Source organism: Topomyia yanbarensis, chromosome 2, assembly GCF_030247195.1.
Source record: "Topomyia yanbarensis strain Yona2022 chromosome 2, ASM3024719v1, whole genome shotgun sequence".
NCBI lineage: Eukaryota > Metazoa > Arthropoda > Insecta > Diptera > Culicidae > Topomyia > Topomyia yanbarensis.
This window is the reverse complement of record NC_080671.1, coordinates 151,171,443-151,193,797: the sequence shown is the minus strand read 5'-3', so window position 1 is coordinate 151,193,797 and position 22,355 is coordinate 151,171,443. Positions and strand designations below refer to the sequence as shown.

Genomic DNA, 22,355 nt, shown 5'->3' with positions numbered 1-22,355 from the left:
TTTTTGTCAGGATTAAAAAAATCGAATTTTTGGTAATTAGATATTCTGAAACTATATACGCTGAGGAAAATTTTCTCAAAATTTCATTAAGATCGAAATACTACAACTTGAGTTACATCTATTCATAGACCGCTACCCATTGACCACTCGTAGGCGGTGCGTAGTGTTTGATATGCTAGACTGTTGACTCGCTGCACCGACAGTAAAACTCGATTATCTCGGAGTTGTATTTTAATGAAAAGTTCATTCGCGGCGATCACGATATCTCAGGAACCAAACAATCGATCAATCTGAAATTTTCACTGGTTGTTCCTTATTATATCAGCTACTTTGAATACAAAAATAAATTTTCCTGGAATGACTACATTATTTTTATCCGATCGGAAAACTCAATTTGCGATGCGCGGGAAAAATAAGTTGGCCAATAATGGATTAATTCTTCTAAAACATCAATAGTGCCATATTTATTCGATAACATATGAAATGGTTTGACTTGATTGTTTTATTGCAAGGCTTAAGCATACATGAACATTAATAAATAAATCTAATCAATCGTGAATGTGATACAGGTTATAGCGTCATTGGTGTAATCACTTCTTATTCGAAAAAGTTGTTGATAATGAACAATTCCATAAATCTCTCAAAAACTCCCTTAGAATAAGATAGTAAATTCCATATAGGGAAAAGTTTTGAAAGATAGGAAAAATCCTATTTATTTGACACCCAATGTGCCTGGTTAAGTTATAATTGAGATATTGATCAATTAAAAAAATGTAGCAAGGTTTCATGATTTGAAAGCATTTACAAAAGATGCTAAATCTCAGCGCCCCGACCGAATTTTCACAATATCTGTTCGCGAAAATTTTTGTAATGAATTGTACTTTTCAACACATGCCTTTGGTTTAATGAAAAAAATATTGATATTTGTTTTGCGTGAATTTTCTTTAAAATTAACTAAAGAATATTTTTTTCGACATAATTATGAGGCACTATCATTGATATAAGCACGTTTTGTAAAAAACTTTTAAATGTGATTTGTTATCTAAGATCCACAGAAAAATAGAAAAAAATATTTTAAAAATAATTGGGCTTTGCGAAAACCGCTTATATACGACAATTTTTCTCAAAAATGACCATTTTCCATAAATTGCATTCGCGGAGTCTATAGATGATTTTTTAGAAACTTGGTTTGTTCTACAAAAGTGCTTAAAATATGCTTATCTTTCATTATAGGGTTGAGCACCATGATTTTTCGAAGATCGATTTTTTTGGGACAGCCTAATGTACATACAAACATGGGCAGCCACAAAAGATAACTTGCAATAGAAAGAATTCCCCGATCATAAATTTTTTTATTCCTTTTAATTCAAATGACTAGACAAATGATAAGCATTAAAGGGAAAGTTAACTGGTAGAAAAAACTCTTTTAGTCGATTACTTGCTTATCAAGTATTGCCAAAATCACAGAAACGTGTTATTCTAGCATTTTGTTGTGGAGCATACCTTTTCGACAGAATGCACCACAAGTTCTCAGCATACAGAACAGTGTTTATGCAAAGATCCATTCACTCGATTCTATCTAGTACTACTGATAGTAATCAATAGTACTAGATGGGATGGTGAGATCAGCTAAATTAATTAAGAAGTACGAACTTCTTCGCCATTCCCTGTACGCATCATCCTAAATGCGAATTGATAAGGATGCATAATAAAATTTGCCTCCGATCACCGAGCATCCGATCAGTTCGGCGGTGATCGTCAAGAGCAGTGGACGTGAATTAAAAGTGAATCGTATAGGAACGACACGCGGACAGCGAGGCTTCAATCAGCATGTGGCCATTTCAAATTTTGCTTGGTTGCGGGCTACTTGCGGTGCTTTGCCAAAGCCAAGGGTCAGTGATTGTGTTTGTTTTATTATAACGATAACTGCATAAAATCATCTAGGGAATTCCCCGCACAATGAGAGTTCCGCAGCAGTTAGATGGGGGATAGTTTAGAATTTTATTATTTTATTTAGTGAACATAGGTATGTTATTTCAGTGCGACCACTAATTAATTAGCTACGCGGTGATACAAATAATAAAACAAAAAAATGAATTTCTGGAAAAGACAATGACTGAAAAACTTTAGCTGTTTTAATAACAACATCAAATGTTAGAAATGATAATGCTTTCAACGATGTTTATTATTTATTCTAACAGCGAAGCAGTAAAGGATTATAAATAAATTATGTATTAGGAGCGCGTTTATTTTTGCTTGAATTAGTATATACAAAATTATGTTCAAAGAACTTTTCTATAATTGACATAATTGTAAATTGTGGTAGTATGGATCATGAAATTGTTTATCAGAAAATTTACATATAAACAAAAAGCGAAAGCAACGGTGCTTATAAATTGTGTCAGATTAACTAAGATATTTTATCTTAAATTGTACCAAAAACCCGAAAATACTCCTAAGTAAAAATGCTGCAAGTGTGTACCTAGTCCCTCCTGTCTTCTGTGCATTAGCTGTTTGTGAATCTCTGCCGAAGTCATGGTTCAGTGAATGTTCATTGCGATAGTGATGAGAGGCAATCGCGTCTGAGGGATTCCCCGAGTTGCAAGAATCCCCCGGCAAAAGAGATGAGGCAGCCTTGAAGAAAGAGTGTTATATATTTATTACGAATGTCGATTGTCAATGTGCAACATAACCAACAGTAATTCTATCAAATCTGTGTTTAAGAAAAATATTTTTTGCAACTACCGTAAACCAAAATCGGCGTCTCTAAGCAATTTTTTAACGGTTACTGTAGTCTTAGTAATGGATAAAATGTATGAAACAGTATGGTACAGATATAAAAGGTATCATCTTTTATCTTATATTATTTAAGATAACATCAAACTTTTAAAAAATTACAGAAAAACTTAATGTCCAATACTTATAGTAATACAGTCTTCGGCGACAATTCACATGAATATCTAAACACATACAAGATACTGTCGATTTGTCCTGCGGGAATCTCGTTCAAGTGCCATGTCTACTACAGTTGTGGTGAAAAGACATAGAGTGGGTGATAAACAGCAGCTATGATGTATCAGATATAGATACGTGAATGAGTGACGACAGTACCTGAATGTTAAGGATGTATGGAACGTTTTTGTACTTTTGCTAACAGGATAGCTAGCGACTGTGATTTAACCGGGTATTTCTTGAGCGTTTTTTCAAAACGTCATATCTGCAATGAGTTACTCTCTTTGTTTACTTTCTCTTTCGATTTTTACGGCGTCACTATAACACTTTTCACTTATTTTACAGTACAGATCGAAAGACGGTAGTTTTAACTAGCATATTATGCAAAGAGTTGAGGGATAAATGTTAAAATGACCGACTTATTAACAGAAGAGAAAGTAAACATTGCATTGCAGATATGACGTTTTGAAAAAACGCTCAAGATTTGTCCTTTGTTCAGTGTGCTTCCCTGTTTGGATGGGACTGATTTGAGATTCGTGGCAATACGGGAGAATGTCTCAAAACATGTAGTGAAGCTTGTCATTGAGGATGCAAACGGCCAAAGTCGGATGGAAGAGATATTGTGGTGAGGCAGGGCGAAAAAGGAAAATGGCAGGAGCCAACAACGTGTTGTTTAATCTTTTGGCATCTCTTTTCTTATAGAGAAATGCTCGAAAGTACACCTGAAGGCATCTCCGTAGAGTAATATGTTCCCAAAGCCGATCGTGTTCTCGGAAACGGTCAACAATTTTCAGATAACAAGATATTTGGGACGTGAGATAACCATGCGAATAACATACAGTGACCACATTGCGTCCGATACAGAAATTCTCATCTGTGAATATCAGATTGCATATGCATATGAATGGTGGTGAAAGATTCTATTGTCTTCCCAAAAATACCCCAAAAAATTTCATATCCTGCAATAAACCCCTATTACTGCAAATATAATAAACGGTGGAATTTCAAACTATGATTGCTATTTATTAATGTTCGTCACTTATGAGTCGACTTCGATTCTGTTTGTTTGTTTGTTTGTTTGTTTGTTTGTTCAAGTGTGAATAACGAAAATGTTACCATGCCTGTAACCGGGATCTCTCCTAGAAAAGATCTCGTGTCAGGACCATACTCCGGATCTGAATATTCATAAACCAAGTCCTGACTTGAAACTCATATTCAGAATAGAAAATTAACCCTTCGTTTAAACACACGTATCGAAAGCATAAGTTCATGTGAAATAACTGGCACAATTTACATGAATACGACTTAAATAAGATTAAAGCTAGTACAAGTGTTCATTCCGACGAGAGCCTTCCACCACAACAAGTCACTGCCGTCGCCAATCTAACTCCGTCTCTAAGACGAACCGAATTTACATAGATAATTCTGCCATTTTTACAGCAAATTCCAAGCTTAAATCATCTAGTTTCCCGGGCCCAGATGGCGTTCCTTCGATTTTTATCTAAAAGTGCATCAGCGGGCTTCTTGAACCACTTCGGCGAGCCTTCGTGCTATCACTCACTACTGGAACATTCCCTTCCTGCTGGAAAGCAGTGCACGTATTTCCAGTTCATAAAAAAGGAAACAAATCGAACATTGATAATTATCGGGAAATCTTTTGTTAAGTGACGTAACAAAATTATTCGAACTGGTTGGTTTAGACCCTATTTTCATTCACTGCTAACACTACATCGCATACGACCAACACAATTTTATGCTTAAACGATCGACAACGACCAACCTGCTCTCGTTCACAACATATCTACTATTTCCATGGATCTATCTGAGGCCAACAACACAACTTCGACAATATCAATTATGATATCGCAACAGCAAAGGTGGAAAAACTAGGTATTCATGGACAACTCCTGCGCTGATTTCGTTCCTACCTCGATGGAAGGCAACTCCAAATCAGTATTAAGAACTGTCTATCTGCACTATTCTTCGCTACATCCGGCATCCCACAGGGAAGCCATAGCGGTCCAGTGATATTCCTCTTCTACTTTAATGACGTCAATATCAAAGTACAAGAACCCCGCCTTTCTTTCGCCGACAACATGAAAAAAAAAAAATTCAGAGTGAACTGGAGAGCTTTAGTACGTGGTGTGGTCTAAACAGAATGGTTTTAAATCCGAGTAAATGATCATTCGTTACGTTCACGCGGAAACGCCATCCGATTCAGTTTAACTACCATTTATTCAACTCGAGCATTCCAAGACACTCGCACGTCAAGGATCTCGGAGTCATCATAGATTCGGCACTAATGTTCAAACCATATACATTGTGGATAAGGATCAAGACATGTTCCGAATGGCGCACTGATAATATAAATTCGTAAATATTATGAAATGGAACCTGAAATACGCGAATTCATTCGTCGTTTTCTGCAACGAAGTATTTTCGTGCATTGTAAATAGTAGGTTTCGTTCATTTCATGAACAAGAATGGCCGCTTGGTGAACGAAAGCTTTCGTAAATTTTACATATTTGGTATAAACTGCACGAATGTTATTGTTGATATCGACATTATTTTTCGTGAATGAAACGAAATGTTTTGTTTATTTTATTTTCATTCGATCTTTTGGGATCGATGTTTGACAACACCGATTTTTTTTAATTTAAAAAAAATCGATCTGGCCAAATCGATTTTATTGTGGTATGAAGAAATGGTCGTTTGATGAAAGAAAGTTTTCGTAAATGCTACTTATGCAGTATACATTGAACGAATGTTATCGTTGATAGCGACATTATTTTTCGTGAATGAAGAGAATAGTTTCGTTTATGTATATTACGAACGATTTCGTTGGTCACACGAATTCATTTCGTTCATCTTAGAGAAGTTTTCGTATTCATTGGAATATTATTTTTTTTCAATCGATCTTTTAGGATCGATTTATGACAATAACGATTTTTTAAACTAAAAGGATCGATCTGGCAAAATCGATTTTATTTCAACTTGCTCGCTTCTATAGAGGACTAGAAAGTTTGTGATGTGAAGTAATTGCCGCCTGATGAACGAAAGTTTTCGTAAATTTTACTTATTGATTGTACACTGCACGAATGTTATCGTTGATAACGACATTATTTTTCGTGAATGAAACGAAATGTTTTGTTTATTTTAATAAACGTTTGTGTATATTACGAACGATTTCGTTTGTCTCACGAAATAATTTCGTTCGTCTTAGAAAAGTTTTCGTATTCATTAGCATATTTTTTTTACATTCAATCTTTTGGGATCGTTATTTGACAACACCGATTTTTTTTATTTAAAAAACCGATCTGGCAAAATCGATTTGGTATGAAGAAATGGCCGCTTGAACAAAAGTTTTCGTAATATTTACTTCTTCAGTGTACATTGCACGACTGTTGTCGTTGATAACGACATCATTTTGGTAAATGAAACGAAATGATTCGTTTATTTTAATAAATGTTTGCGTATAATATGCACGAATTCATTTCGTTCATCTTAGAAAAGTTTTCGCATTTATTACCATATTTTTTCAATCGTTCTTTTAGGATCACAACAATGATCCATGACAACAACGATATTTTTTAACTGGCGAAATCGATTTTATTTCAACCTGCTTACCTCTATTGAGGACTAGAAAGATTGTGGTGTGAAGTAATGGCCACTTGATGTACGAAAGCTTTCGTGAATTTTACAAATTTAGTGTACATTGCACGAATGTTATTGTTGAAAACAGCAGTATTTTTCCGGAATGAAACGAAATGATTCGTTTATTTTAATAAATGTTTGCGTATAATACGGACGATTTTGTTGGTCGCACGAATTCATTTCGTTCATCTTAGGAAAAGTTTTCGTGTTTAATAGCATATTATTTTTACATGTCTCCAACAGAGAAAAACTCAAACTTCTTCATACAAAACCAACGAGCGGTTCGCGATGGCTCAACAGGATCCGTTCTGCTCCGGATTATGGATCAACTGGAAGCGAAAGAGGTTCAGGAAATCTTCCTGAAACCGGAGGATACGGATACGGTTACTAAATAGTCAGACCGAGATCGTCGTGATGATCAACAATTATTGACACATATTCTACCTCTTTTTTGACGTTGACGGTTTGACAAATGATGTTCGTAAATATTACGAAGACTTTCGTATATAGCAGTGAACAATTCGTTTGTCTAATTAAGCCGTTTCGTAATAAGCCAACGAAAGTCGTTTCGTGGTTTTCACGAAAAACTTGCAAGCAAAATAAAAGTGTTTCAATTGAACTTCGAATGATTCATCATATGTATGAACAAATTCGTATATTTTATGAAAATTGTCTGTACGAATCTAATTTATTATAAATTATTATAGCGATTTACGAATATATTCTATCAGTACGAAAAACTTTAGGGACATAAAGGGCGAACACGAAATTATTGCGACACCGAAAATGTCGTGCCAATTTTCTTATAATGTTTAAAATCAAACCAAAATTTTAGGGCAGTTTTATACATATATTTACTTCAAAAATCAAAAGAAAAGTTAATCGATGGAGCCTTGAGTGTAAAATTGAACGCATTTTCGCTTGATGCCCTCCATCAAAGTCTTTACAGTGTCATCCGGTACCAGTTTCTCAGTTTTTTCCATTTTCTTAACATGTCCTTCTCGTCTTTGACTGTCTTCTTGCTCTTCCGAAGTTCGCGCTTCATCATTGCCCAGTCCTGCTCCACCGGGCGCAGCTCCGGACAGTTTGGCGGATTCATGTCCTTTGGAACAAAATCGACAGAATTGGCCTCATACCACTCCAGGACACTTTTAGAATAGAGGCATGATGCCAAATCTGGCCAAAATAGCGGAGCTTCGTCGTGCTGCTGCAAGAACGGCAAAAGGTGCTTCTCGAGGCACTCAGATTTGTAGATCTTGCCATCTACTGTGCCCTTTGTCACGAAAGGCTCACTCCTCAGTCCGCAAGAGCAGATGGCCTGCCAAATGAGATATTTGGAGGCGAACTTCGACATTTTCTTCTACTTCAATTTGTCATCCACATAGAACTTGCTCTTGCCGGTGAAAAACTCCAACCCCGGAATTCGCTTATAATCGGCTTTTATATACGTTTCGTCGTCCATCACACAGCAGCCATATTTTGTCAGCATCTTCTCGTAGAGCTTCCGTGCCCGAGTTTTAGCCGTCGATTGTTGCCGCTCATCGCGGTTTGGGAAGTTATGTACCTTGTATGTATGTAGTCCAGCTCTCTTCTTTGCATTCTGGATGTAGCTCTGCGACATGCCGATCGTTTTAGCCAAATCAAGGCTTGAGACGTTGGGATTTGCTTTAATCATTCGCTTCACCTTTCCCTCCGTCTTTTTGTTCTCCGGTCCCGGTTTTCTTCCAGCTCCTTTGCCGTGGTCCAACGTCAACCGCTCCTGGAACCGCTTCAACACTCTGTAGACGTTTGAATGGTGAATGTTCAACATTTTTTCCAACTGCCGGTGCGACAGGTCAGGAAATTCCAGGTATTTGGAAAGAATTTGTTCTCTCGACTCGCGTTGGTTCACCTCCATTCACATCAATGAGAAAGTGTGCAAAATTTGGTTGATTTTTACCCAATGGTAAAAAAGTTATGCCCTGTTGAATGTGTCGCAATAATTTCGTGTTCGCCCTTTATGCTGTTTTAAATTACTTTATTGCGTGCTGGTTCGCTCAACACTAGAATATTGTTCTGGTGTTTGGAATCCGTACTACCAGAACGGCGTTGACAGAATCGAGGCCATCCAACGCCGGTTCATACGCTTTGCACTCTGATATCTTCCTTGGCAAAATAGATTTCAGCCGCTGAGCTACTAAAACCGTTGTCAGTTAATACAGCTCGACAATCCAAGCATCCGGAAGGACTGCTTTCGGGCCCTGTTCATCAGGGTGCCAAGGTGTATTGCCCTACAATCCTCGGGCGCCTGGAGCTTCAAGCGCGCGTTCCAGCTCAAAACAATAACTCTCTTCTGCGAATCCTGTTCTGGAGAACCATCTATGGGTGCCAGAGTGCTGTTACCGGACTTCAGTGTATTTTTAACAGTATGACGATGGCTTTGGCTTCAACGTGACGAGGAATACGATAAAGACTAAAATAATGTCTATTTTGAAATGTAATTAGTTTAAGCAACCACCATTGGGGACAAGAGGTCTGTTTGTAACGGTACAATAAATTAACAATCTATGAACCACCAGGCAGCGTGCTAATATCCGAAAACGGATGTGCGTCATACGGTCTTGGATTTTATGACGCACATTCGCTTTCGGATCTTATGGCGGCCCTTGTGCGTCGCAATGTCACGGACACTATGACCCACGTTCGCTTTCGGATCTTATGTCGTGGATACTCTGACGCACTTATAGTTTCGGATATTTTGATGCATAAAAATTGCGTCAAAATGTCCTAATGCCGTATGACCTGTGACGTTATGACGCAGTCCCTATGCGTCAAAATATCCGAAACAATGAGTGCGTCGTATTATTCTGGACTTAATGACAAAATACCTCTGCGTCATAACAGCCCAATATCTCGGACATTATGACGTGACTCCACTTTCGAACATTATGACACAAGAATGACTTCGGATCTTTTGACACATTGACATTCGGATGTTATGCCGCATGGACATTATGACCTCGGACGCTATCCCCCGATGCCGTCTACAGTGTCGCCCTTGTGAATTATCGAAAATTGACATTTTATTAATGCTATTACAGATTATCAGTAATCGGACCGAAATTGATACGACCAAACACAACTTACACTGTGGCATTTAGCAACTCGCTACAGCATAACGTGCGGCTGGCAGTCCAGCTCGAGGGTTTTCATGATGGAAACTCTGTACTCAACACAAGCACCAATGTTGTAGTGGCCAGGAGAACCGGGAGATCTGCAAGCTTTGAGGTGTGGTTTTAACCAAATTTCATCAGTTGTAAATTTGTAATTTAAACTTTCTACGTCACTTCAACAGGTTGGCAGCATTCCGGATGGTGAATATACTGTATCAATTCGTAGCCTAGATAGTAGCTTCGGGTTTAGCGACAACATTGAACTACTGTACGATCCAAAAATCATGTCAATTTTCATTCAAACCGATAAACCCGTGTACACACCTGGAGATGTGCTAAGGTTTCGCGTGATAATAGTTGACGTTAACACGAGGCCTGTAACAAACTTGAAAACTATTAGTGTCGGGCTTAAGGACACAGAGAGCAATTCCATACGACAGTGGCCATTTGCAAGCCTTTACAATGGCGTTTTTGAATCAGCGGTTCAGCTAGCTTCTTCGCCGGTTTTAGGCAATTGGACATTGACGGTGAACACTAAAGATGGTGTAAGTCAACTTTAATCCATGGCGGAATATTTCCCCAAAATGCAGGTAGTTGATTTTTTTTTCCTTTCAGGAAGCAGAGAAACAATTTGAAGTACGAGAATACGTTCTACCGAAATTCTTTGTAAAGGCATACCCACCAGAGATTCTATTACTGCAGAAGAAACAAGTTCTAGTAACAATAGAATCGGCTTACACCTTTGGAAAACCTATTGACGGGATGGTTCAAGTTGATTTATATCTGAAAGAAGATAATCGAAAACCCGACTTTTCTACCAAAACCCACATATCCGGAGTAACTACGGTACCGTTTAATCTTAGTGAGCCTTTAGAAATTGAAGATGAGTCATTTGTCTATAGAGATGTCTACGTAAAAGTTGAGGTAATGGAGACCTTCACCAGTAAGTACATTACAGTAATGTTCATTTTAAAAGTTACTGATAAATATGTTTCTGTTTTTTTAGATCGTACGGTTAGCATTACACAAGCAATTCCTGTCTATGAACATCCTTACAAGATCTCTCTAATAAAATCAACACCACTGTTTCGGCCGGGACTACCATTCCCGGTAGATGTGTCTATAATGGATCACTACGGTAAACCTTCCAGTAGCGAGAACAATGCTGAAATCACGATTCGATATGAGGGAAACAATCTTGAGGAAGAAACAACGATATCCGAGCCAGTTAGCAATGGTATAGCGTCACTGGTTTTAAACCCACCAGCGAATGCATATCTCATGGAGATCAAGGTAATTATAATCTCTACAATGGTATTGTATTTTTTACTGACTCTCCATCAGCATACTGTTTTAATCAATCGCTTCACCAAAATTTCTAAACAAAATTCGCAAAAAAGGTGTTTTTTACGCTAACACACTTACCCTCTAAAATAATTGTAGAATATCTCTGGAAAAAAACTCGATTTGCGGAGTTAACTGTCATTAAAAAACTACACAACCGACTTATTTTAAATTTTGCATACACATTCTATGTAAAAAACCTATTTTAATCCACCTAGCGGTGCAATTGTGCCTTTCTCAATCATGAATCACGAGAATGTGTGCGTTGTTTATATTCACTAAAAACTTTTAAATGCATATATTACATTTTATTATTATACATCACATGACAACTATATACAGGAAAATAAATCATTATTCGAGTTCTAAAATTTTGAAAAAGAAAAAACAGCCACGGTAATATAGAACTGAAAAAAGGTGCGAAATCGGCAGTCCCAAAAAGTCGATTTTTATAAAAAAAAAATTTTCGAGATAACATAAAATCTCGACGTTTCATGCATTTTAAAGATGTTTGGCATCAAAAATACGAATTCGATTTCTGAAATTTCATGGGGTCCCCCCCTTGGAAAAAAAATTTTGAGTTCCGGCTTATATGGGAATTTCATGTGTGACCGGACCGTTCAGTCTATATTTCCGGAACCATACAAGCGGTCTGTGCGAAATTTTACAGACATCTGTGGGAATAATATAGCTATCATTTGGGAATAAGTTTGTGAAAATCGGCACAACCATTTCCGAGAAACTGATATGAGTTTGCTAGTTATGAAAGATGGCTGCTTTTCCCGGGCACTTCCGGAACCGTCTATGGTGGTCAATGTAGTCAACGAAAGTTTGTTTGGCCGTCGGTGACCTAGAACTGCAAAGTTAAGTTATTTGAGAGACATTTTAGCGAAATTTTTACCTTTTTTGCTTCCATCGGGGTATCGGTTTGAATCACAATTTGCTATGTGATCGCACGCCACAACCCGTAACTCCGGAACCGGAAGTCGGTTGGGGATAAAATTTAATAGCCATTTACGGGGACGCAACATCTTTCATTTGGGACTAAGTTTGGTTGATTCGGTCTAGCCACCTCCGAGAAACCGATGTGACTGTTAGTCTGAATTTGGATACTTCCGCCGGGGCTTCCGGAACCGATGATGGTGGCCAATATGACCAAAGAGACTTTGAATGGCTGTTAATGACCTAGTACTACAAATCGAAGCAGTTGTGGTCACATTTTGGAAAATTTTTCACCATTATACATTCATTGCAGAATTTCTTAAAATCGACATTTTCTGCGTGATCGTACTCATCACCCTGTAATTCCGGAACCGGAAGTCGGATCCATTAGAAATTCAATAGCAGCCTATGGGAACGTTGCACCTTTCATTTGGGACTAAGTTTGTAAAAATCGATTCATCCATCTCTGAGAAAAGTGAGTGAGATTGTGTTCGCGTACACACACAGACGCACATACACACACATACATACACACACACATACATACACACACAGACATTTGCCGAACTCGACGAACTGAATCGAATGGTATATGTCACTCGGCCCTCCGGGCCTCCGTTAAAAAGTCGGTTTTCAGAGCAATTGCAATACCTTTCTATTGAGAAAGGCAAAAATACCTAACCCCTACGTTGAGTTCTTGAGATAATTTTTCGATTAAGGGGGTTTTACCTCAGAAAATGGAGGAATTTTTCGTGAAAAAAATAGTATTTTTTATTTCAAATGAGTAACAAACCCCCATAATTGGAAAAATATCACAAAAACTCAACAGGTTAGGTATTTTTTACATAGAAGGTGTATGCAAAGTTTCAAATAAATCGGTTAAGTAGTTTCTGAATGACAGTTAGCACCGCAAATCGTGTTTTTGCATAGACGTTCCACAAAAAGCTTCGTCACCGGGTCGCTTATCGGTATGTTTGCATGAAAAAATTACAGAATGTAATTGAAATAGTAAATTGTAATGCACAAAAGTTTTGTTCCATTCACTGGGTACCTGCTACCATGTCGTAAGAGGCGACTAACAACAGGAGGCATCCCTGAATTGAGGTATCTCTTCGTGCCAAGGTTGACTGAAAGGATTTAAAAATTTTAGCTACGGTCGGAGTGTTATGCACTTTACCCTTTCTCTGGTTAGCTAGTCTCTGTCGTAATGAATATTTGTTTCTTCACATGCCGTGGGAGAGAAGCTATGGGCACGTCCCAGGTTCAGTTTTTCTGATCCTCTGATGGAGATTATAATTATGTCGAAATGGGTTTTCTGATCGATATTTTAATTTCAAGTGTGAACGTACAGCACATCATCACAGTTATGAAAATAGACAATAAATACTTCTGTTATAGCAGTCTACCGCGTGTTCTTTTGTTTCACGGAATCGTACGCGTTGTTGGAATGCACATGTAAATAATCACTCCCCTTGTTGATAAATTACGGATCGTTGCTTAAATATCTCGTATATCCTCGATCGTTCTTGACGGAGACAAACGAACGTAGTTTGCTGAACTAGACATACTCCGTCGATCGCATTAAGAAACGGCACGCCACAATTCTGCAACCATATATTTGAATTATCTTGAATCCATTTGAGTAGTCCCGATATTTGTTTTCAGTTCATTCAGTTCAGTTATTGCTTCAATTTAGTCAGGTCCTTTCGACTTTCAGAAAGGCAACACAACCCACATCCACAAAATTATTTGCCCTCGGGTTATCTCCGTCATTTTTCGTTTGTTGAGTTTTTATGCATGGTTCAGTTACCTGTGTGTCTAACGTTTGGAACCAGTGAGGCTGCATGAACTTGCGTTAATTTTACCATCCCAAATCGATCCTTCGAAGGACTTTGATGCGATTGTGTGCGTCTACGATAACGTGAATATCCAAATTTCTCTAGGTGTTCTTCAAAATATTTCTTCGTGTAAAATATCATACCCCATTCCTCAAGCTGAGGACAGTTTGAGTTACCTTTGGTTCTTTCCGTTGGTGGTTGAGTGAAATCCTATGATTCGAACTTCATCTTCATCATACGAATACGGTCACTAATCGACTACGACCGTCACCACCTCAATACCCACATTTTGCAGATCTGTTGAAAATAGGATTTGTGCTGATTCCATCGTCGATCCACACAACGTGGAAACTTCTGCATGGTAGTAGGAAAGCTAGCTGCGGTTCGAGAATTAGTTCTCTTTTTCTACCAGGACAATCTAGGCGGCAAACTTCAGACTGTTTAATTTACTGAGCCCTTCAGTGCCCTTATGCCATTTAGTACCACTTCCTCGTTGAGCTTGATCGCGCACTACTTAGGTGCCGAGGTCAGTTCGGCGATTCCGGTGGAGTAGGGCGTCCGGTTTGCTGGAGTCCCGGCGCGACTGGTGGTGTCTCGTCGCGGTCTACTCAGTCTAGTTCCCGACGGTGAATCTGACTGTACGCTGACGGATAGTTCCACGGCGAAAGAAGCTCCCGATACCGATTCATCTTTGGTTTCTGTACCACAACTGCTTGAACCCTTTGGCTCCGTGACCGCTGCCATTTAGCACCGCAACTCCTTTAAGGCCTTTAGTTCCCTTCTTTTGCCATTTAGTACTACTTTCTTGATGAGCCATTCAGCTTCCCGACTTGCTCGCGAACTACTCAGTCCTCAGTCTAGTCCCCGAGGATGGACCTGACCTACTCCGACAGAGAGTTACCCGGCAAGAGAAGTTCTCCCGAAACCGGGCGAATCAGCTAGGTGCCGAGGTCAGTTCGACGATTCCGGTAGAGCAGGGCGTCCGGTTCACTGGTGCCCCGATGATCCACGACTGGTGGTGTCTCGTCGCGGCCTACTCAGTCTAGTCCCCAGCGCTGATGGAGAGTTTCCTGGCGAAATAAGTTCTCCCAATACTGATTCTTCTTTGATTTTCGCTATATTTCTATAGGGCCAACCGGTGGGGTTCCGTGGTCGGCTTAGCAATTCCAGATGGAGCATGGCGTTCGGTTCGTTTCGACGACCCATACTCGATGCTCTGTTGCAGTCTAGTCGACTAGTCCTCGGCGGTGAATCTAGCTTATTCCTGCGGAGTTCCCAGGCAGTGATTGTTCTCCCAAAACTGCTGCTCGATGTTCATCACGCCGTTTCCGCCTTAAGACGGTAATGGTCTACATCATAACTCTGTTGACTGCGTTCCACGTCTTTACGTCGCAATATTGTCCCATTCCTGCTGCCACGTCACAATCGAATCGATTCTCATCATCTTCCTCATGTTTCTGGCATTTGATTGATTGTAGCACTTGATATCCTCCGCCAGAGCGATGTAGAAGCGGATCCTCTCGGCGGTAACACATACTGCCTCCGAAGATATTATTCTGTACGCAATCGCAACTCGTATGACCACCAGCCGGAGCGTCCTGTTCAGCTTTTCGCGGTTTAGCTTGGTGTTTAGCGCCGCACCTCAGGCAAGAACCCCATATCGCAGTATCGTTGACGAAACACTAGATAACAGACCGACTTTTCGCAGGTGTAATCAACGTGGTTGTTTAAGCTCAACCGATCGTCGATTATCACTCCCAATTGCTTCAGTGCATGCTTCGATGCAATCACCGATGGACCGAGAATGGAACCCTGAGGAACGCCCGCTGCGACTCACTTTGATTTCTGCCCTTCGTTCGTCTCGTACAGCAGCACTCTACTCTGGAAGGACCTGGCTCATTTTTCTGTGCAGCGCTGCGACATTGGCCTATACGAGGCTGGATGGCCCAGTGACTTCCCTAACATTGGCAGCAACACCAGCTTGTGTACCATCCACATTTCGGAGAAATTGCCGTCATCTAAACACTTCTGCGATACAATCCTGAACATTTCCATGTATTCCAGGATCGTTGCTTTCAGCGCCACGTTTGGTATTCCATCCGGACCGGGGGCTTTCTTTGATTTTAGTCGCATCGACGCTTCTTTGAGCTCGTCGAAAGTCGCTTGCCACTTGGCTGTGTTTGTCCCTTCTTCTTCTCCGTACGGTGTTGGTGACCAGGTATTTGAATCGTGCTTCGGGAAGAAACCCTCAACGATTATCTTTTGCTTACCCGGGCATATTTCAGCTAGTATCGACGGGCCCTTCGTCATGACGACTCAGTACGCGTCCCCAGGGATTGACGTCTACTTCGCAGAACAGCTACTTAGGGCACACTGGCTTGCTAAGCTTGATCTCCCATTTTAAAGCGTCCTTAGCTTGTCGATACGTCACTTACGCTCCTCGCTCTCTTTCCGATCCTGCTCTCTGAGTCCGCCTTCTGGCTTCAAGACAAGCAGCGTGTAGCATACTGAGCTACTTATTTATCCAGTAAGCTGCACGCCATCTACTGCATGGCTCCAGTTTTCGTGGCATTGTAACATCACAAGCAGTCACAATCTTTCTTGTTACATCAACCGCATCAACGTACTTGACTCCGCTGTTCGCCGAAGTGACTCAAAGAAAGAAGTTTTTCTTAAAGATTTTCGTCTTCCACTTTAGCTATGTGATACTACTCGCACACTCTTTAGTCCTTGTTCGCCGCCAGTCAAGTACTACAGAATGTGGTGGAATTTCTCTCGGTACCGATATACGTTTCGTGAACCAATAAGCTCCCAGTGTTGTCACTATACCAGGAGCCATTTAGCATTCCAGGTTTTTATTTTTTGTTCTTTTTTGTTTGGAGTGTGCTGAATTTCTTTGAATACAGTCTCTCTGTTCATGTTAAGGCATGTAGAACCTCTCATTTAGGTATTTAGTTTTTACTAGAGACTGAAACTAACTCAGTTTCCGACTGGATTGCTGTTAAACCCGTTCGTTCAACACCAGTTTCGAATCTAGATACTTATATGGGTTGAAGTGAAGGTGTTGTTCATTGCATAATGTTACTCTCATGACCAGTACAGCATCTTCTTCGGAGTGACATCTTTGTAGTAACATCTTCGTAGTTATTGACTAATCTTATGACTTTTTCTATCATTTTCACTATGTTAGGTTAAATACAACTCTGTGGACTATGAAACTATTGAAGCAATCGATGGAGCTCAGTCGAAGAGTAACCAATATATACGAATTCTTCTGAAACCTAAATATAAGTAGGTATTAATCGAGGTGGGGTTCATACAGTTTACTAAAATTATTTTGCTTTATTAGGATACGCGCTGACAAAGAAGTTGTGTTCGAAATAAGCTGCACTGAGAGTATGAGTCATTTCTCCTATACAGTCATATCAAGAGGCAGCGTGATAACGTCTGGAAACGTCATGGTTCATAACAAGAAAAAGTACGACTTCAGGTTCAAGCTTACACCGCAGATGGCACCAAAGGCTCGACTAATTGTTTCCTACACAAAAGATTTCCTCATCTACGATGATTTGGAGCTGAATTTTGAGACGTTCAATAATGATGTGAGCGATACTGTATTTTTGTACTGTTCAAAAATTAATAAAACTTGTTTTAGTTCAAGTTTTCATTAGATACTGACGAATATAGGCCGGGCCAGGACATCTACGTAGACGTGGAGGCTGCTAGCGACTCGTATGTCGCTTTCGCTGCAATCGATCAAAGTGTTCTTTTGTTGGGTCGTGAAGGACATGATTTTACAAAAAGCGATGTGATGAAAGATCTTGCTCTATACGGAGCTACTGATGGGAACGAATACGATCCCTTCCATGTAAGTGCAACCTTACGGTCATTTTCATCGTGCTATTTGCAAAACTTTACGATTCACTTTTCCCTACAGACTATGGGTTTATTCCTGAGAACCACGGCAGAGGTGGATTTCCGTGAGATGTTGCTCAACTTCAACTAAGTTTCAAGAATATACCATATCTTTATTTCAGCTTTTGCTCGAAACCAACTCAAGCGCTTTGGAGGACAACTTTATGGGCTGAGCAAGAGCATTCAAAAAGCCGTTCACATTAGAACTGAGTTTCCCGAGTCCTGGCTTTGGAAAAACTACACGATGAATAAAAAACGGAACATTCTGACCTTCAACGATACAGTTCCGGACACCATAACCTCGTGGATCGTGACAGGATTTGCACTCAGTCCCACACTTGGTCTCGGAATGATGAATGCCCCGCAAACATTTGTAGTTAATCAGCAATTTTATATCATTGTTAATCTACCGTATTCTATAAAACGTGACGAGGTGACGTTGATCCAAGTTACTGTGTTTAACTTCTTGGGTAACACTTTAACAACGGATGTTACCTTGTTCAACAAAAATGATGAGATCGAGTTTGTGGAAAAGTCTTCAAATGACAGTGAGTGATTACCAGTTAGTGCTTAGTGTCATAATTTTCATTTACTGCTTTTGTAGCTACCCGTCGTACTAAGGCAGTCATTGTCCCGACTTCCAATGGAAAGCCGATTTCGTTTATGATCAAGGCTAAAAAGTTGGGAGAAATTGCAATCAAAGTTGAAGCGAGAAACTTGCTAAAATCGGACGCAGCAGAACATATGCTGCGGGTGACACCGGAAAGTAGGTTGCACGAAAAGAACGAAGCGAGATTCATCGAGCTCGATTCATATGGTTCTCAGAAGTTTGATATTCCCATCGACATCCCGTCCAATATCGATGAAGGATCTGCTAAGATTAAATTCACATTAGACTGTACGTAAAACATTATGCAAATCACTTTTATCTACATACTAGAGGTAACTTTTCTTGCAGCGGACATTTTGGGTACGGCAGTAAAAAATTTGGATTCGCTGATTCGATTGCCTACGGGTTGTGGTGAACAAAATATGTTAAATTTTGTCCCCAACATAGTCGTGCTGGATTATTTATCTGAAACCGGAACGTTGGAGGATTCTGTGAAAACGAAAGCCATCAATTTCCTGCAAAGTGGTTATCAAAATCAACTGAAGTACAAAGTATCCGGTGGAGCATTCAGCGTTTGGGCGCAAAGTGCAGGAAGCACATTTTTGACGGCATTCGTGGCAAAATCATTTAAGATCGCTGCTAAGTATATTGACGTGGATGGATTGATAGTCAAGGATGCGTTCGAATGGTTAGCAAATAATCAAAAGGCGGACGGAAGATTCGAAGAGGTCGGACGGGTTATTCATGCTGACATGCAGGGAGGTTTACGATCTTCTAGTTTTGCACTCACATCCTACGTGATGATTGCCTTTCTGGAAAATGCGGATATCGCAACGGAACACAGACTAAAACTGAAGAAAACGGCACAGTATTTGGCTAGTAACTTTCCTTATATCACGGATGAATATGACCTTGCTTTGACCGCTTATGCAATGACACTCTATAATCACCCGGACAGAGAAGATTACTTAAACAAATTGTTGGAAACTTCGATTTTCAATGCAGCACTCGGTGTGAGATATTGGAACCGACATCCAGTTAGTGTTGAAGTAGCTGGCTATGCGCTACTCACATACATAGCCCAGGGAAAAATTGTGGATGCCACACCAATTATGCGTTGGTTGAATCAACAGCGTTTCGGCCTGGGAGGTTTCCCTGGCACACAAGATACTTTCGTTGGATTGAAAGCTCTAGCAAAATTTGCCGCCAAAACATCTGCACACAGAAACGATTACCGTGTGGAAATTTTACACAAACCTGCAAGGAAACATACGCTAGATATAGACAAAACTATGGCTTTGGCCATTCAAGAGCGAGACCTGCCGGATCACATACGCCATTGTCAAGTTACTGTGACCGGAATTGGTCACGGTGTATTCCAGGTGGCCTATCAATACTATAAGAATATACAACTCGATAAACCTAGCTTTAAGTTGGACGTAGAAATGCTCAACACCACAACCTATAATGTGCAGCATTTACAAGTTTGTGTGAAGTATATTCCAAAGGAAGCCTATCAACGTTCTAACATGGCTTTGGTGGAAATATTTTTCCCTAGTGGTCTCGTTGCCGAGATGGATGCTGTTAAAGATCTTTCGCCCGGAAAGGAAATAAGGGTAATTCCGAATGCAACATAGTTCTTTGATAATGGGATATTAATACTCGTAAAATTTTCAGAAAACGGAACTCAGGTTCGCTGCAACATCGGTAGTTGTATATTACGATAATTTGGGACCGGAAACCAACTGTTTTCGGGTGACGGCATATCGTCGGTTTAAAGTCGCAATGCATCGACCTGCTCACGTTGTTGTATATGACTATTACGATCTAGGTATTCCAGTGATTTATATTATTGTTGATAATGTAGTTAATAATAATGTTATTTTGAAATTTACAGATCGTTTTGCTATCAAAACATACGAGGGAAAAGTAATGCAACTATGCGACATTTGTGAGGATGAAGACTGTCTTACTCTGTCATGTTAACGTAATGAATTCAATAATGTTATGTTGTATGAAAAGAGTATTTTAAAACTATGCTGTTGCTATTATGTTTACTTTTCAGCTATCTGTTTTGAACAAAAAGAAACATAGTCCATCTAATAGAATTTGAAAATATTCGATCTCATCACAAATATAATTTTTTACTACTATATTGCGAAACTTGTCTCAAATCCACATCTTGACTATTCCGTCGTGCGCCACCAGGACGTTGCAAAGTGTCGCCCAACTGGACAAAGCCTCAAAATTTTATTTCGGATTTTAATAATTTAATTTTATTTCTATTTGTTGATTTCAGTTTTCTCAAAATATTAGGTCTTGAGAATTCGATTGTTTGTAATAGTTCAAAGCTGAAATAGATAATGAATTCAGAAAAAAGCTGCGTAAAAACCTTTGCTATTCATATGAATATAGTTTTATAGCAAAAAAATCCATTTGTGGTCTAACGGGTTTCATTTGATAGGTTATTCACAGGAACACGAATCAGGAATCAGTAGCGTCTGGCGCAAATGGCACGTTCCCCATTAAAAAAAATAAAATAAGAATGCAGTATCAACAAATCACCCAATGCACTATCGGCCACAAGGGCGGTTTTTCGGTACAAAAATCAATTACTTCCAAACCGTTCATTTTAGAGAAACTATGATGTTTTATTATTCTTCCATCCTAGCTCTATTCTACTCTTCCTCTATTGTTCAAGCACCAAGCGAAAATCACGACATATGTCTGAGAGAATATTTTTGGAAATTAAATTGGCTTTTTTAAAGCAAAATGTAACTAGGGTGGTCCTCTCGAACATTCTTTTCGAAAAATTATTTTTCGAAATAAATGGTATAGGAAGGTATTTACTTCAGCAAAGTTGTAGAAAAATGTTTTTGAAGTAACATTTTTAAATGCATCAAAGCTATAGCACTATCGGTTTTCATGTTATAATTATTGTTCTTCTTTAACTTAGGGTGTTCCTCAAAATGTCAGTTTTTAAACTATAACTTTATAAGTAGTTGCTCTATCTTCATACTCTCCATGAAGAAATTGTAGTACTTTTCATTGCCCATATTTATGCTGAATAATATGAATTAATTTCATTTTTCGTTATGCAGTTACGGTCATTTTTGCCTTTCTCATATAGAAAGGTTATGCAATCACTCTGAAAAACGTCAACCTAATCCCGGCCTGGAGGGCCGAGTGTCATATCCCATTCGACTCAGTTCGTCGAGATCGGAAAAAGTCTGTATGTGTGTGTGTATGTGTGTATGTATGTGTGTGTATGTGTGTGTGTATGTATGTGCGTATGTGTCAAATAATGTCACTCATTTTTCTCAGAGATGGCTGGACCGATTTGCACAAACTTAGTCTCAAATGAAAGGTGCAACTTTGCCATCGGCTGCTATTGAATTTTGGATTGATCGGAATTCTGGTTCCGAAATTACGGGTTTAAGAGTGCGGCCACACAGAAATTTCTCATATAAACTATAGGAAAAATTAAAAATAGAATTTTTATTTTTGATGCTAAATGTCTTCAAGGTTCATAAAACGTCGAGCTTTGATGCAAACTCGAAAAAAAATTTGACGACTATTCACTTTTTTGGATTTTGGTACATTTTTGCCTTTCTCATATAGAAAGGTTATGCAATCACTCTGAAAAACGTCAACCTAATCCAAAAATTAATTTTTGCCGGTTGTCACGGTAAAGATAGATACGTCTACCTTTATCAGGACACATGATAGTGAACTCGGGTGATTCGTAGTTATTCTGCCTAAGCTCGACCCTCATTATCAGAAGGCAAAAATTAGGCCGGCATGATATTAAGCCTGTTCTAATGACCCTGCCACTTCTATCTTTCCGATCTGTTTACTTCACATCCTTGCTCTCACTTGAGTACTATGGCTCTAAGTTTCATAACTTTCCCTACCCAGTAATCTCTAGCTAATTGAATGTCGTTAAAA

General features: G+C 39.3%; 1 protein-coding gene across 1 annotated transcript; it reads left to right on the top strand.

Annotated features, from left to right (window-relative positions):
• The first annotated feature begins 1,752 nt into the window (after positions 1-1,752).
• On the top strand, positions 1,753-20,458 carry LOC131681760 (thioester-containing protein 1 allele R1-like). Its single transcript, XM_058962769.1, has 14 exons — positions 1,753-1,892; positions 9,687-9,873; positions 9,941-10,303; positions 10,374-10,701; positions 10,765-11,051; positions 17,073-17,173; positions 17,232-17,484; positions 17,538-17,750; positions 17,820-17,862; positions 17,920-18,345; positions 18,402-18,695; positions 18,756-20,023; positions 20,085-20,238; positions 20,305-20,458. The coding sequence occupies exons 1-14, from the start codon at positions 1,831-1,833 to the stop codon at positions 20,391-20,393; spliced, it is 4,068 nt and encodes a 1,355-aa protein (XP_058818752.1). The 5' UTR covers positions 1,753-1,830; the 3' UTR covers positions 20,394-20,458.
• Positions 20,459-22,355: the final 1,897 nt, after the last annotated feature.

Bases quoted from the DNA above. Each gene is read 5' to 3' on its own strand.
- LOC131681760 (XM_058962769.1), top strand. From the start codon at position 1,831: ATGTGGCCATTTCAAATTTTGCTTGGTTGCGGGCTACTTGCGGTGCTT. The intron at 9,874-9,940 runs GTGTGGTTTTAA...TCACTTCAACAG, and splicing joins GGAGATCTGCAAGCTTTGAG to GTTGGCAGCATTCCGGATGG. The intron at 10,702-10,764 runs GTAAGTACATTA...CTGTTTTTTTAG, and splicing joins GGTAATGGAGACCTTCACCA to ATCGTACGGTTAGCATTACA.